Raw genomic sequence first — 15890 nt, 5'->3', positions numbered from 1 at the left:
TTCAAGTCTTTTTGAGTGTTTCACAAAATACATTCTCTCAATGGCTGATTCCAATTGACCACAGTAACAGAAAAGTTAAGTGTGCAGAAGAAAAGCATTACCTAGAAAACCATCACAAGCTACAGCACAACAGCAACAGGTGAGAGCAAGATTCTTTGATGTGTAATTATGAACAGCATAACAGTTATTGTAAACATGCTGTGGCAACTAATTGTAAGTTATGCGCTGAACACACATGAGCAGAAAATACAGGCTACTTCAGCCACACTTCCCTTCTTTCTTTTTAAAATAATTGATGGATTTCCATCAGTGGATAAAGGCTTTATCGGTAAGTACTTTATCAGTAAGCACTCTCTCATATTAAATTGCGAAATATCACACAAAATACGTTTTAAAAAATTCTCTTTATAGAAATCTATCCATAAACATTATTTTGACAAGATGATGAAGCTAATGAAAGGTGGTAATTTGGTATTTTGAAAGCTGCCACCACTAAAAAGGTAGTAAACTGAGCGATTTAGTGAAATTTCCCCAGACTTGGGTGTATTATTAATCTGGAATCTGAATAACTACTACTAAAATTCTTCTAATGTAAACAATGAGTCCTTTGCATGATCATTAATTGCCACTGATGCCTGCATTTGTGTTTTGAGAAGCCAAACATGGGTCTCTTGACATGGAATAAACATATTTAAAAATTTGAGGACTTCAATATATATGCATATGCGTGCATGATCATTAAAATGAAGTCCAGCTTAAAACAGCACAACAACATAATGGATTCCTTTACATAACATAAGCGCTATAATTTCACAACAGCTTTTTTTTCTATGAATAAGGAACACTTATGGTGATTTTAAATAGCACAGTCGGTGTACAAAGGTAATAGTAATGAATGTAGTATTTGACAAGCTAAGGGCAAACAAAGAACTTCCGCAGTTTAAAAAATAATGATGAGTGTACTTTTTGCTTTTCCAGTAGCCAGCTGAAAGTATTTTATCCACATTGGCATTGTTATAAAACAGTGCCCCTTGATAAGAAAAGTCATGTATCAACATCTCTTTAAAAGGCACTTCATAAGATTCCATCGTCATCCAAAATGCAAGAAAACTGCCGGTTATCCTCTTAGTTTCTTTGATGAGTTTTCTCTTGTGCTTTTCCTTTGACAATCCTTTTCCTCTTTCCACACAAGCATCGGCCATGTGTTCTCGTCTCAGGGAAGCTGCACCATGTTACATGGCAATCACTGTCTCTTCCGCTTATGTTCATTCCTGTCTCTCCTTCCTCGGTAGCGCTGATGGTGAAATTGGATGGCCTCATCTGGCCATCTCTTGAAGTTGTTGATGCTGTAGAGACTATTGTGTTGATGTCTTCTGATAAAGGTCCTCTGATAGCTTGATGCTGTCAGAAAAAAAATCATATATTAGCTCTAAAATGATGATAATGTTTGTCAAAGTCCTACACATTGAGAGCAATACTTGCTGTACTTACGATTCATGCAGGAGATTTTAGGGCTATCCCATCGTCCATCCCCACGACAACGGATAGTTGGGACGTGCCTCTGAATAAAGCCTGTCCGGCACTGGTACCTCACCAGCGAATTGATCTCATATCTCTCACGCCTCTTACCAAAGGTACGTGCATTCTCCACCAGAGGGGGCTGGCTACAGGCCACTGAGAAACAATAGTGACAATAACATTAAAGTGAGGACATTTACAGTAACAGAAGTAAGTATGAGATGATTTGTGTTAATTCAGCATTCTTTTTACCTGTGCCCTTCTTGCAGGTGAAGGTGAGATGGTAGTTGCAAGGAACATCATTCCACTGGCCGTCCTCATGCCAAATCATCACTACACAATCCTCACCAGAAGAGAAGAAGCTGTCAGGCTGGTTGGGCCTCCAGTTTTCATATTGCTGAAATAAAAGTAGAACATAAAGTGTTGTGTGTTATGATGGGTTTTGTGTCTTTTAGAGGACCTATCTTTGAATGTAAATGTATCTTCTTATAACACATAAAACACACAAACTCTAACCCTAACATAGATATAGATGTTTTGATATTAATTTTGGTTTCTTTTAAATCATTATAACCAATTTTAGAAGAAGGGGTTATCTATTATGTATATTTGGTCTACCTGATAAAGTGCATGACATCACACTGAAGACACCAATGGGGTAAAGGTTACCAAGTCAGCACATACATATTGTTACTGCCACCTACCACCTTCCACATTAGTGATCCCAATAATAGTCATCCTGTGCTGTTTTTGCAGTTTCACTGTGATTTTAATTAATGGCCACAAGAGGGAGCAACTGTATCTTTCTAGGAGCCAACTTAAACTCACCTCTGTATAACTAACACAAGAAACAGAAACCAACACATTTACAAAACAGGCTTATTGTATAGACTATGTTTAGGTAACAGCTAGCTCACATTAAGCCACAGAGTGACCAGTTATAATAGTGGGTAGGGTTTTTTAACAAAAAACCCAGTAATGTCCAGTGCACTTTTATTAAGATTATTAATGAGCAACAACAATCACATACTACTACTACTACTACTACTTCATATGCTAGACATGATCAGTATACAGTAAATTCTAGAGGTACTGGACTAGAGGGCTTCGTGATAATGGAAAACAATAAGTGTTATGTCATTAGATCACACTGTCTGCATACCTGACATTACATGTGTATTTCTGCAGGCACAAAAATCCACACACACACACACACACACGCACACACACACAGATGTACATTTACACATTAATACAGTATACACACAGCTGTAGTGCTGTGGGGCGTTCAACCAGGAATTGATGCTACCTGCACTCTTTCAGCACATTCTAGGTTCAAACAATCTCTTCAAAGCTGTAACACACCCACTCCTCCAATCATGCCCTGAGGCTCTGCTACTCTGTCATTACGGTTAAACACACACCAACTTCCTGCTCAGCTCACTTCAAGTTAACAAATGGGTGACCCATCAACTGCACAGCAGGCCTGCATCCTCCTCAAAATAATCAAACAAACTTTGATCACCCACAGACACAGACACAGACACACACACACACACACACACACACACACACACACACACACACACACACAACCAAAGACACACCAACTTGGGTGTTTCAGTGCCCTAGTGGGAATATTAATCAGTTTTCTTTAAAATTTTCCAAATATAAATATTTCACAGTTGTTTAAAAGTAGTGATATTTATTATACTTAAATCCACTGGAGGTGACCACCCACCCAGACCCCCTGGGCTGCTTCTATCATTTTTTTCCTCCAAGCACAGGTGCTGTCCATCTGTATGTCTGCCTGCCTGGTGGCCTTTCCCCTGCTGGTGTGTGGGGGTTGTAGGGGGACAAAACCTGTCTACGCCTGCCAAACTCCCCTCTACACAGCATCATTCACACCCTCATCACCCCTCCATCTCTCAGCTGAGCAAGGGTCTCAATAGGCAGCCTGTGCTTATCTTTGAACCCCTAGGCTGTCTCTATGCTTCCTCTATATCTGGTCCTGGAGGATTATCTTTGAAGTGAGGACATCATCAACAACGCGGATGCACATAGTAATTAGCCACTTTCCTGTCTAGTGAGGGGGATCTTCAGCAGCTACAACCACTATATCAAACACACTCCCACGTGTGCTGTTTCATAAACATTGCATTTATGAACAGTGTGCATTTCTCTGCCTATGCATAGTCTTTTACATTGGATTGTCATCTTCTTGCATTGTTGCAGCTATTGGTTTTCTTGTGCTGGACTCACGCTGATTAAAAGGATTCAGTTGTGCCTTACAGCATGTTCCACGTCAGATTTATTACCAGAGCAGTCACCCACCAGGGTGTAGCGATATGAGGCAGAGGAGAGTACGTCATGAGAAAGTCACCACAGCCCCTGAAAAGAACAACTCTCCCTCGATGACTGTATCTGCCATCAAAAATGTTTTCCAAATATTTAAACTGTCTCTGTGCCATGTTTGTTGAGACAGAAATATGTGCGAAAGCAACCTATCTTACCATTGGGCTGCCGTCAGTCCAGCGGAAGTCACTGTCAAACATCTTATCATTCAGGCCGATCCACTGGTAGTCCTGTCCAAGACCTGCCATACAGGGTAGAGTGAAACACAGCAGATTACATTTCTCTGTTGCCATATGCCCTTTTTAGGACTGTTCAGTTACAGAAAGTGCAAAAGGAAGAGAGAGATAATGATGGCATGTTCAATGTCTGAATCATTGTCCTGCATTTACTGTACAACTACATTTGTGCATTTGATATGGCTTTAAAATAGAACTTGTAATATTTAAATCTTATTATCTAGGTTTTATAAAGTAGGACTTGAACACACTCCTGTACTTATAATCATCTGTAACTGCAATCTTTAACTTACGGTTGACAAACTGTTGCTCCTCGTGGGAGAGGATGCTGGTGAGATGAGCCCCCTGCATGCGACATTCTCTTTCTGCTGTGTCCCAGTTTCTTCTGTGGGGGAAGTACTTGTAGCAGTGGCCCTGAAACTTATGCCAGCCATAGTCACATGTTTCTGTATCTGATGTGACAAAAAGTGAGAGGGAATGAGGTATGCAGGAAAAAGTGGTTTGTAACAGACATGAAATGCATTTTCAACATTTCAACAAAGGACAAACTTTTAGCTGAAATTTCATCCACACATCTATTTACCTCACCACCTTAATATTCATGACATCATCTAATCGACTGCATCTACAGTACTCTTAACACCTGAGACTACTGACCCTTCAGGCCTGCTGCTATCACTGACTATTGTCTCTAATCAAGATGAAAGAGAAACAACGTAATGCATTAGTTCCTAAAGCCCAAAACATCAGCATTATAAGGATGTGAAGGCAAAACAAGAAGTGCCAATTACTACTGAAATATGTGATTATTATGATGAAGCAGATTATTCTTCTCAGAGTTATTCACAGGTACATACATGCAAGACCAATTAAGTATAAAGATTCCAAATTACAGTCAGACACGTTCATTGAGCATGAGCGATGCAGTCATAAAAAGGTTAAATTTATGTCAAACCCACAAACTTGCGAGGTGAGAACATATAATTGGGTTTGGGCTAAGGTGAGGTGGTATACATTTTGCACAATTTCACCAAAGATTTTCCCAGTCACACCTTGATACCGTCATCTTGACCCTACCGATGGATGTGTGTGTGTGTGTGTGTGTGTGTGTGTGTCCCAACATATACTGCAGCAACTCAGTTTACTGTCTGTTTGTTCCTCCCTCCCCTCCTCAACACAGCTTCCAAACATTAAAAGAATAAAACAGAGGCCGAATCTTTCTCTGGGTTGTTTCTCTTCAAGTTACTTTTCCTCCCTTTCTCCGGGCAAAACTTTCTAAGACAGCAGCTATGTCTGAATACACAATCTGGGTGTGATTCACTGATGAGTGATCCTGACAAAATTTAGGGTATAGACACTGGTCAAAAGAAATCAGCTAAGGCAGATGATGCCCTGGCTTCAACACACTTGGGATGAAAGTGGGGCACAACTGGGACACAACAAGTAAAATTGTGGGGATATGGGAACTTCAGAATAAATTCATCCACTATATTCCAGAGGTGACTGGAAGTCTAGCATAACTGCAGTGAAGTGTACAACACATCTGACATGGCAATAAGAACTGAATGTCTGAAATATTGTAAACTGAAAATGTGTCAACTGTCTGAAACTTGTGGAAAGTAAGGCTCGAGGGTACTTAAAGTAACCCAAGTATTATCAGACATAACAGACCTTCAGGCAATACTAAAAACATACAGTAAAAAGTGATTGTGGTGATAAGATAAATATGGTGTTTATGACTCGTGTCTATGATGAGCCAATGCCTGGGACCTTAGACTTTTCTGGTTTATTTCCCAGGGACTCAGGTGAGTGATTACATTAAGTGTCTAAACATATTATAAAATGCGAGAACACCAATTGTTTATCATATGAAAAGGGCTTAAGATGAGTCTAGACAGTTTAGATGGTTAGAACCACTTAAAACACTAATGAAATGAAAAGCTTTTATTAATCTGAACCAGAATATTCAAAAAGAAGTTCATAAAATTTACCACAAACTTACCCTCCTCACAATACAGCCCAGAGTAGCTTGGGAGGCACACACATGTGAAGAAAGCCAGTCCATCAACACATGTACCTCCATTGCGGCAAGGATTTGACTGGCACTCATCAATATCTACATAAGAAACAGACATAAGGAATAAAAAAAGACAGCCAAAACAACTCCTAGTCCCTACAACATTAAAACTAGTTTTAGAATTAATATGATGCTTCTTGGTTGAAAGTTAAGGCAGTGAGATATTGTGAGAGGAATTCTTGATACACATTATCCTACCTGTTTCACAGCGATCACCACTGTAACCTGGAGCACAGCTACATGTATAGATGCTGCCCCTCTTGTAGCACGATCCTCCATTCAGACAAATGTTTTCTGAACATGAGTGAACTTCTGTTTAGAGATTGAAAAAAGTTGTTTTAAACATGACACACTTACAAATGTTGTTGTATCCCAATGAAAGCCATTTGAAGTAACGTACCTGGAATTTCAACAGTCTCACCAACGACGGTGTGCCCCAAATCGGGTCCTGTGTCAGGTAGGGCAGTTGTTTCCTCCCCTCTTCCTCTTAGTGGTGGTCCACTTTCAGTGAGTGATGGAGGTGCAGTTATGTCGCTGTCCAGTTTCTCATTCATTTCAGAAAAAGATGATGGAGTGGTAGCTTCAGATGCAACTAATGCTGGCTGGCTTTGTGCTTCAGCTAGAGTCATTATTGTGAACTCTGTTTGGGTCTTTGTGAGTATTTCATTGGTGTGAGGAGAGACATCTCCTTCAATTTTGCTCACAATCTCCTCTTTCCCAGAGGTGCTATCAACACTACCGGACTCCATATTTGAAGCTGTGGTAGCATCTACCTTGAATACAGTCTGGATTTCATCTGGGGACAGCGACTGTTCCTCCATACTGTCCATCTTTGTAGTCATCATCTCTCCAGACACACTCTCAGAACTGACAGACCCACTTTCAGCCCCAGTGCTAAGGATGGAGGATGACTTAGTCGTGGCAGATAGAAGCTCAGAGGTGATATTCTTAACTTCATCACCATCCAGCTTAACAGTGCTTGCTGTGGACATGCTTTCTTCAGAGCTGCTGGTGCTTTTTGAACCACTCTCAGAACTAGAGGAGGATGTTGCACCGACAGTAGGATGCAAGAAAGTGACAACTGCTGCTGCTACTACAGGTGACTTGGTTGCATTTTCTTCTGAGCTACTTTCAGTACTACTCATTGTGTTGACATGATGACTCTCAGATGTTTGAAAAACAATAGGTGGTGTGGTAATGAACACTGCTACTTCTCTTGGTGTTGTAGTTTCATTGTATTGTGGAATTGATCCAACTATGTTGGGGTCTGGTGATTCATAATCTGGGGTTGGATAATCTGTATCATTATAAACACTGTCATCTGGAGCAGGGAGTTTTGTTTGGACATCTATATCTGGAGATGGTTCAATCTTTGCACCACTTGAAATCTGTTCAACAGTCCCATCTTCCACTGAAGCAGATACAGCTTCAGCCACTGAAAAAGAGGTGGCAGGCACAGTTGTTGATTCTGTAATCTGGCTTGCTTCATGACTTGCAAACATTGGGCGAGTTGTGGTCAGTGATAAATCCTGAGAAGTAAGATCAGTGTGAGGGCGGTGTGTTAGTGCGACCTCAGACCTGGCTTGTTCGAATGACTTCGGGGGAGTTGTTAGGTGTTGTACAGGGGAAACTGTCGTGACATATTTGACCATAACATCAGGCTGTGATGGTGCTGATGCTGAAAGGACATTTGAAGTAGGTTCAAATGAAATGCGTTCAGCTAACATTGTGGTGACTGCTACTTCAGTTTCTGAGCTTGTAGAGATTTCTGTAGCATGTGTAACACCAGTGGGTTGATGTGTACTTGTTAGGACAGCATCTTGCATCTCTTCGCTTTCAGAATCTGTTGATTCTGTCTCAAAAGATGTTGATGTCTTTGGTGACTTGACAGTGCTGGTCACAGCAGGGTATTGTGTTGCATAAGCTTCAGTGATGAAGGTCTCAGGTGACTTCTGACCTGAGGTTTGCTTGTATGGAGATGATTCTGGCTTATCTGTTTGGGTGTTTGCCATCTCAGATGAAAAAGTGCTGGTGATAATATCAAATTTAACAGTACTCGGCAGGGATGAAATAGCTGGAGTGACAGAGTCAGAATCAAAGATAGTAAAAGTCTTGTCACCTGAACTTTCTTCTGTTAAAATGGTAATACTGGTTTCTGTTGATACAGTGATCTCCTCACTCTCTGATGATGTCTTTTCAAAACTTGAACCTTCTTTACCTGTTGACGTGTCAAGTGTCTCAAGTGACACTGCAGTTACTTTCTCAGAAGCAGAGGGGAAAGTGGCAGTCCGTTCACTCTCTCCTGTCACCATTTTGGGTAATGTTGTTGATGACTCTTCAAAGGCCACTTGATCAGTAACATCTGAAATGGAAGCCACCAATGGAGTCTCAGTGCTGAACAGTGAAGACACAGTTGGGGATGGAATCTTTTTTGTTTGCATTGAAAGTGAAGAAGTTGTTGCCTCCAGAGTTTGTTCACTTGAACTCTCTGCAGACATTTCCACTGAGCTTAAGTCTGTAGAAGATGCAGTCTCAACAGCTACAGTTTCTTCTTCAGGTTTTGCAGATTTGCCAGTTGCAAGTTTTGGAGTTGTATATTCAACCCCAGCAGGCTCTGTCCCTTTAGAATCTACTGTTTCATCTGTAGGACCTAAAGTTATCACAGCATCAGGAGATGTTTCCTGGACTTCGTCTTTGTCTGTGCTACCTTCCGTATCACTTGAAACGTCTTTGGTTATAGGTGCTTGGCTTGGTGCGTCAGCTGTCTTATGTTCCAGTGACTTGGTTGTAACTCCTGTCTGGGGAGTCACATTACTATGCTCAAAGTGCTGGCTTGAGTCCTCACTGGGCAACATTGGGCTAGTTGTGGCCAACACAGTTTTCTCGGAGGAGATGTCAATGTGGGGATGATGAGTGAATGTGATCTCAGACCTGGCCTGTTGGAAGGACACCTCAGGTGGTGATGTATCTGGTTCTGGGACAAAAGTGGTCACAAACTGAATCATCACATCAGGCTTTAAAGTGCTCTGTAGAGAAGACACTGTGGATGGAGAAAGAGATTCTTTTGTAGATATAGAGATGATGTGGTCCATTGTACTCTCTTCATGAGCTGCGTTTGACGTTGCTTCATCAGTCGGGGGTTCGGCCTTCACTGTTGAAGCTGTCAGTATACCAGAAGTTTGATCACTTGAGGTTTCTGAATCTGTAACATCTGACACAAAAGTGAAAGATGGTTTCACTGTGCTATAGAGAGACAAGGAAGCACCTGTTGGTGACTTTGCCACCTCTACTGTGGCAGTTCCAGGTGAGGTTGATGAGATGTGCACTGCTTTAACTGTTGTAATAACGCCTTCAGTGAACATACTTTGGTTTCCCTCACCTGAAATCTCCTCATCAGCATCTCCTGTGTCAGGGGCAACAGTTGATGTGGTTGAACTTAAGGTTTTATCTGTTGTGCCATGACTAGTGGCTGTAATGGCTGTGGGTGAGGAGGTCATGGATTTTTCTTTTTCAACTGTGCTGATCATATACTCTTCACTGGACACCGGAGTGACTGAACTTGTGTCTGAGGTTTGAGAAGGCAAAGATGACGAGGTGATGATCTCAGTGACAGACTCAGTGACACTATCAGCAGTGTCCTCACCTGATAAATCATCCTTCACCAGCCCTGTAATGGGTTTGGTTAGAGTCTCAGTAGGGAAAACGGTATATGGTGTAGTTAAATCATATGTTTCTTCAGAGCTTGCCTTTGTCAACACAGTAGTAGCTGGGGTGGCCTGTGGTGCAGATGTGACTGTCTCTTCACTAGATGCCTCCATACTAGAAACATCTTCCACAGTTGATGGTTTTGAAGTGGACAGTAAATATTCAGAAAATGTTGAGACTACTGATGAATCAGTGGCTGAGATTGCATGTAAAGTTACTGATGTAGGATTAAAGAAGCTGGCATTGTCAGTTCCTGAACCCTCTGGTTCTTCTGTTACCTCCAACATTTGTGTCATTGTAACTGCTGTGACACCTCCAACTTCTTCTGTCTGGATGGTTGGGTAAAGCGAAGAAGAGGGAACTACGGAAATAGTATCTGCATCAATGATAGTATCATCTTTGGTGAAAAGCTCAGGGGTGGGGCTGCCTTCCCTCGTGCTGTCTGTAACTGCAGAGAACAGCTCATCTTCATCTTTTGCATCCTCTGTGAATATGATGGTTGTGCTGGTTGATGGTTTAGATACATGCAGGACCATGGTAGGTGTTTGTTCAGTTAGGTCAGTCTTGGCTTGAATGCTACTGGGAGTAATGATCACAACCTGTTGGTCTGTAATGCTTTGATACATAATGGAGGGAGCAGGGGTGGACATTGATGTGAATCCATCTTGCTTATGCACACTGCTGGGGCTTACTGTGGTGAAGTCAACTGTAGTGTGACCACTGACAGTAGCTCCAGTTGTATGGGGGGGCATAGTTGTATAGGGGGATTGCGTTATGTGCTCAGTTACAGTAAAGTCATCTTTCCCAGTGCTTGAAACGGGAGGCTCTGTCACTTCAGAAGTGATGGGGCTTTCTGTATCAGGAGTAATTTCACCCTCCTGTGAGGAAGCCTGCTCATCAGAGATTGATGTGACAGAAACAAAGGTTTCGGTTTCACCTGTTGCTTCTCCGAATGTGACGCTCTCCATCACTGATGGCTTTGAGGTGAACATCTCAGTGGTTTGGTCACCAGAACTCTCTCCTTCTGTCAAAGTAAAGGCTGAACTTGGTATTGATGCAGATATAGAAGTGTTAACTGACTGGGCAGATGTGACAGCATGTACTGTTGTTATGTTTGGCTTCTCAGTGCTGTAGAGAGAAGAAGCTGAAGTTACGGCAGATTTTGAAATATCAGATGTTCTACTTTTGTGCAATGCTGTTGTTGTTTTAGTTTTCTCTGTGCTGAACAGTGAAGAAGCTGTACTCTTTGTACCATCAGCAGATGTAATTTCATGAGATGCTGCTGTTATGGTTGGTTTCTTTGTGCTGAACACTGAAGACACTGTAGCATCCCCTTTAGTAAGCACATCAGCAGTGTGGTCACCTGGACCATGCTCTTCTGTATATACTGAGCTTGTACCTGTGGAGGGAGCAGTACTACTCATAGGTGGCTCAGCTGGCCTTTCAGTTACTTCTATGGAGGAAGGCAAACCTGAAGATGTAACCAAGGTGATAGCAGGAGATTCTGTGTTATAAACAGTTGACACTGAGGACACCTGAGAGAACATATCAGCTGAGCTCCCCTGAACTGTTGACGTGTGCATTTCAGGAAATATTGCTGTTGGCTTCTCTGTGCTGTAAAGAGAAGAAGCTGAGGTGCCAGTCGTTTTTTGTGTAATAACATCATCAATGGCCTTATCTGTTGTTTGCTCACTTGACCTCTCAGTGGCAGAAATTGCACTAAATGACAAGGTGATTTGTTTTGTAGTGGACATCACAGGAGAACTTGTGACTGGTACAAATGTAGTTGACCCGTCGAAAAAGTCGGCACCTGAACTCTCATCGTTAATTGCAGAGTCATCTGTGAAGACCCCACTTCCCTGCTCAGTAATGTAAATGTCAGTGCTTGTTATGTATGGAGATTGGGTTGATGACACAAATTCCTTAGTAAGCGTGCTGGAGTGAATTGAGGATGCAGCACTTAACATGTCAGATGCGCTCTGAGTCTCATCTATTTCAGTCTCATCTGTGGCCACAGTAAATTCATCTTGGGGTTTTGTGGTTGTCTCAATGGATACTTCTGCACCAGATCCGTCTGAACTTGATTCCAAATCATCCTCTTCAGGTGAGTAACCAGAGCACGCCATGTCAATGTAAGTAGAGGTTTCCTTTGAGGTTAATGCAGTTACACTGGGGATTGCCATGGGTTGAGAGGTTCCAAATGTATAGGGACCTGTTGTGACAGATGTAAATTCTGTATCACTTGAACGTTCTTCCTCGACAAATGTGGATGGAATTGATGTTCTAAATGTGGTTGTTGCTGAGGCTGTTTGTTCCACAGAGGGTTGCTCATCTGCTGTTGGTGTTTCTAGGGGAGTTTCATCTGTGGATACAGATGTGTCATCTCTTGTGGTAGATAATTGGCTAGCATCTGTAAATTCCTCTGTCATGAACTGTGGTGAGGATTGGGTTAATGATTCAACACCAGGCTGTGGTGTGCTCTGAGTCTCGGTTATGTGAGACCTTGAGTCCATGGTAAAAATGCTGGTAGGCTTGACAGTTGTTCTCACAAAGGTAGGTAAGGATTCAATTAATGTGAAGTCTGTGCTTATGCTGTAGTCCACTTCCTCATCTGGCTGTACTGAAGGTGGGACACTTGATGACTCCGTGCTGACAATAGAAGAAGCTGTCACAGCAGAGATTGGAACAAACATGTCAGGGGTTTGGTCACCAGAGCCCTCATACACTGTGCTAGTTGAAAGTGCTGTGGGGTTTTGAGCACTGTGCAGAGATGAAGTAACATCTGTTGTTGAATGTGAAACTGCTATACTTGCACTTGAGATGGTTGTAATGTGTGATGTTAATTGCAGAGGTGTGGTAGCTGTGGTTCTTGGGTTTGTGGATTGGCTGTGAGCTACAACTGAAGAGACAGTAGTTGGTGTGATAACTGACTCTACAGTGAAATTGGCAGTGCTGTCTCCAGAACTATCTGTATCTGTGGTAATGAAGAATGATGATGTATCAGGTTTTGTGGTTGATCCACTGAATGAAGAACTGGACTCCACCACTGTAGCTTCAGTATGAATACCTTCATCCTCAGTGTCTGAAGCAGCAGATGCTCTAACAGGAGACATTTCTGTTGGTGCCTCAGTGCTGTAGAAAGACAATTTAGCTGTGACAGTGGAGGTCTGAGAGAACAAATCTTGGGTTTGGTAACCTGAGCCATCTTCATCTGCTGGAGTCAAAACAGAGCCTTCCACCATCTTCCCAGAAAAAGGAGTTACTGAGGGGCTTTCTGTTCGACTTGTAACAGCACTGTCATGTGCTGTAACTGGCAGTGCTGTTGGCTTCTCTGTGCTAAACAATGAGGAGGCTGTAGGAGCTGTGGTGTCTTCGCTGGACATCTCTGTGGTCTGTTCACCTGAGCTCTCTTCATCTGTTGTTGGTGTTGGAAAAGTAGAACCTGTCTCTGGTGTTACTGATGCCTCCTCAGTCTGAACTGCAGTTACAGCCTCTTGTGTTTCAGATGACATTGATGTTGGTTTCTCAGTACTGTAGAGTGATGAAGCTGCAGTAAAAGCTGTTTTTGAAGTATCACTTGTTTCAGGTTCACGTGATGCTGTCACTGATGGAGTCGCTGTGATTGACACTGAGGAGAGAGTGGTTGCCAGAATTAATGACTCTCTAGTGAAATCAACACTGCTGTCTTCAGAACTTTCAGTATCAGCAGTGATGAGAAATGACAATGATTCTGTTTCAGGGCTCATGGTTGATCCGCTGATTGAAGGAATGGACTCCACCATTGTAGGCTTACTTCTAATAACATCGTCATCAAAGTCTGTAACAGTGGATGATATAACTGAGGCCAGACTTGGAGAGTCTGTTATCGAGCTTCTTAGTGTCTCCTCAGAGATTGGAGAAACAGATGGTTCTTCTGTAAGTGATGGCATTTTTGTCTTCGGTGTTTCAAAACTGTCTGTTGTTTCCGGTGACATTGCTGTTGGTGCATCAGTGCTGTAGAGAGATGAAGATGCAGTAAAAGTTGTTTTTGAACTATCACTTGTTTCAGGTTCACGTGATGCTGTCACTGATGGAGTCTCAGTGATTGACACTTTGGAGCGAGTGGTTGCAATGGTAATTGACTCTTCAGTGAAATCGGCAGTGCTGTCTCCAGAACTCTCTATATCTGTGGTAATGAGAAATGATGATGTTTCAGGTTTTGTGGCTGATCCACTGAATGAAGGACTGGACTCCACCGCTGTAGCTTTAGTATGAATACCTTCATCCTCAGTGTGTGAAACAGCAGATGCTGTAGCAGGAGACATTTCTGTTGGTGCCTCAGTGCTGTAGAGAGACGATTTTGCTGTGACAGAGGAAGTCTGAGTGTACAAGTCTTGGGTTTGGTAACCTGAGCCATCTTCATCTGCTGGGGTAAGAACAGAGCTTTCCTCCATTTTCCCAGAAAAGGGAGTTACTGAGGGGCTTTCTGTTCGACTTGTAAGAGCACTGTCTTGTTCTGTAACTGGCACTGCTGTTGGCTTCTCTGTGCTAAACAATGACGAGGCTGTGGGAGCTGTGGTGTCTTCACTGGACATCTCTGTAGTCTGTTCACCAGAGCTCTCTTCATCTGTTGTTAGTGTTGGAAAAGTAGAACCCGTCTCTGGTGATACTGATGCCTCCTCAGTCTGAATTACGGTTACAGCCTCTTGTGTTTCAGATGACATTGATGTTGGTTTCTCAGTACTGTAGAGTGATGAAGCTGCAGTAAAAGCTATTTCTGAACTATCACTTGTTTCAGTTTCATGTGATGCTGTGACTGAGGGTGACTTTGTGCTCAACATTAAAGAGACAGCAGTTGCTGTGATAATTGACTCTTCAGTGAAAACGGCAGTGCTGTCTCCAGAACTCTCTGTAGCTGTGGTAATGAGGAATGATGATGTTTTAGGTTTCGTGGTCGATCCATTGAATGAAGGACTGGACTCTACAGCTGTAGTTTCAGTACTTAAAACTTCATCCTCAGTCTGTGAAAGAGTAGATGCTCTAACAAGAGACATTTCTGTTGGTGCCTCAGTGCTGTAGAGAGACGATTTTGCTGTGACAGAGGAGGTCTGAGTGAACAAGTCTTGGGTTTGGTAACCTGAGCCATCTTCATCTGCTGGAGTCAGAACAGAGCTTTCCTCCATTTTCCCAGAAAAAGGAGTTACTGAGGGGCTTTCTGTTCGACTTGTAACAGCACTGTCTTGTTCTGTAACTGGCAATGCTGTTGGATTCTCTGTGCTAAACAATGAGGAGGCTGTGGGAGCTGTGGTGTCTTCACTGGACATCTCTGTAGTCTGTTCACCGGAGCTCTCTTCATCTGTTGTTGGAAAAGTAGAACCTGTCTCTGGTGTTACTGATGCCACCTCAGTCTGAATAACGGTTACAGCCTCTTGTGTTTCAGATGACATTGATGTTGGTTTCTCAGTACTGTAGAGTGATGAAGAACTTGTTTCAGGTTCACGTGACGCTGTCAATGATGGAGTCTCTGTAATTGACACTGAGGAGAGAGTGGTTGCCAAAATCAAAGACTCTCTAGTGAAATCAACACTGCTGTCTTCAGAACTTTCAGTATCAGCAGTGGTGAGAAATGACAATGATTCTGTTTCAGGGCTCATGGTTGATAAACTGATTGAAGGAATGGACTCCACCATTGTAGGCTTACTTCTAATGACGACATCATCAAAGTCTGTAACAGCGGATGATATAACTGAGGCCAAACTTGGAGAGTCTGTTATCGAGCTTGTTAGTGTCTCATCAGAGATTGGAGAAACCGATGGTTCTTCTGTAAGTGACGGCATTTTTGTCTTCGGTGTTTCAAAACTCTCTGTTGTTTCAGGTGACATTGCTGTTGGTGCGTCAGTGCTGTAGAGAGATGAAGATGCAGTAAAAGTTGTTCTTGAACTATCACTGGTTTCAGGCTCACGCGATGCTGTCACTGATAGAGTCTCAGTGATTGACAATGTGGAGCGAGTGGTTGCAAT

At 42.5% G+C, this 15890-nt stretch overlaps 2 protein-coding genes across 2 annotated transcripts in view; both read right to left on the bottom strand.

The window, feature by feature from the left end:
• Positions 1–1243: 1243 nt before the first annotated feature.
• The window catches only part of vcana (versican a), a 44688-nt gene continuing 30041 nt past the window's right edge, over positions 1244–15890 (bottom strand). Inside the window, exons 6-12 of the mRNA XM_070903834.1 lie at positions 6385–6498; positions 6112–6225; positions 4403–4561; positions 4032–4114; positions 1771–1915; positions 1492–1674; positions 1244–1401 (exon numbers count right to left, since the gene is read on the bottom strand). Of these exons, the coding sequence (XP_070759935.1) occupies positions 1244–1401; positions 1492–1674; positions 1771–1915; positions 4032–4114; positions 4403–4561; positions 6112–6225; positions 6385–6498 (956 nt within the window). The remainder of the gene's footprint in view (positions 1402–1491; positions 1675–1770; positions 1916–4031; positions 4115–4402; positions 4562–6111; positions 6226–6384; positions 6499–15890) is intronic.
• The window catches only part of LOC139283701 (uncharacterized), a 29988-nt gene continuing 21712 nt past the window's right edge, over positions 7615–15890 (bottom strand). The window contains exons 5-7 of the mRNA XM_070903726.1: positions 10023–10781; positions 7765–8042; positions 7615–7621 (exon numbers count right to left, since the gene is read on the bottom strand). Of these exons, the coding sequence (XP_070759827.1) occupies positions 7615–7621; positions 7765–8042; positions 10023–10781 (1044 nt within the window). The remainder of the gene's footprint in view (positions 7622–7764; positions 8043–10022; positions 10782–15890) is intronic.

This window comes from Enoplosus armatus, chromosome 4 (genome assembly GCF_043641665.1).
Source record: "Enoplosus armatus isolate fEnoArm2 chromosome 4, fEnoArm2.hap1, whole genome shotgun sequence".
In the NCBI taxonomy this organism is placed as follows: domain Eukaryota; kingdom Metazoa; phylum Chordata; class Actinopteri; order Centrarchiformes; family Enoplosidae; genus Enoplosus; species Enoplosus armatus.
This window is presented reverse-complemented; position numbering and strand designations above follow the sequence as displayed.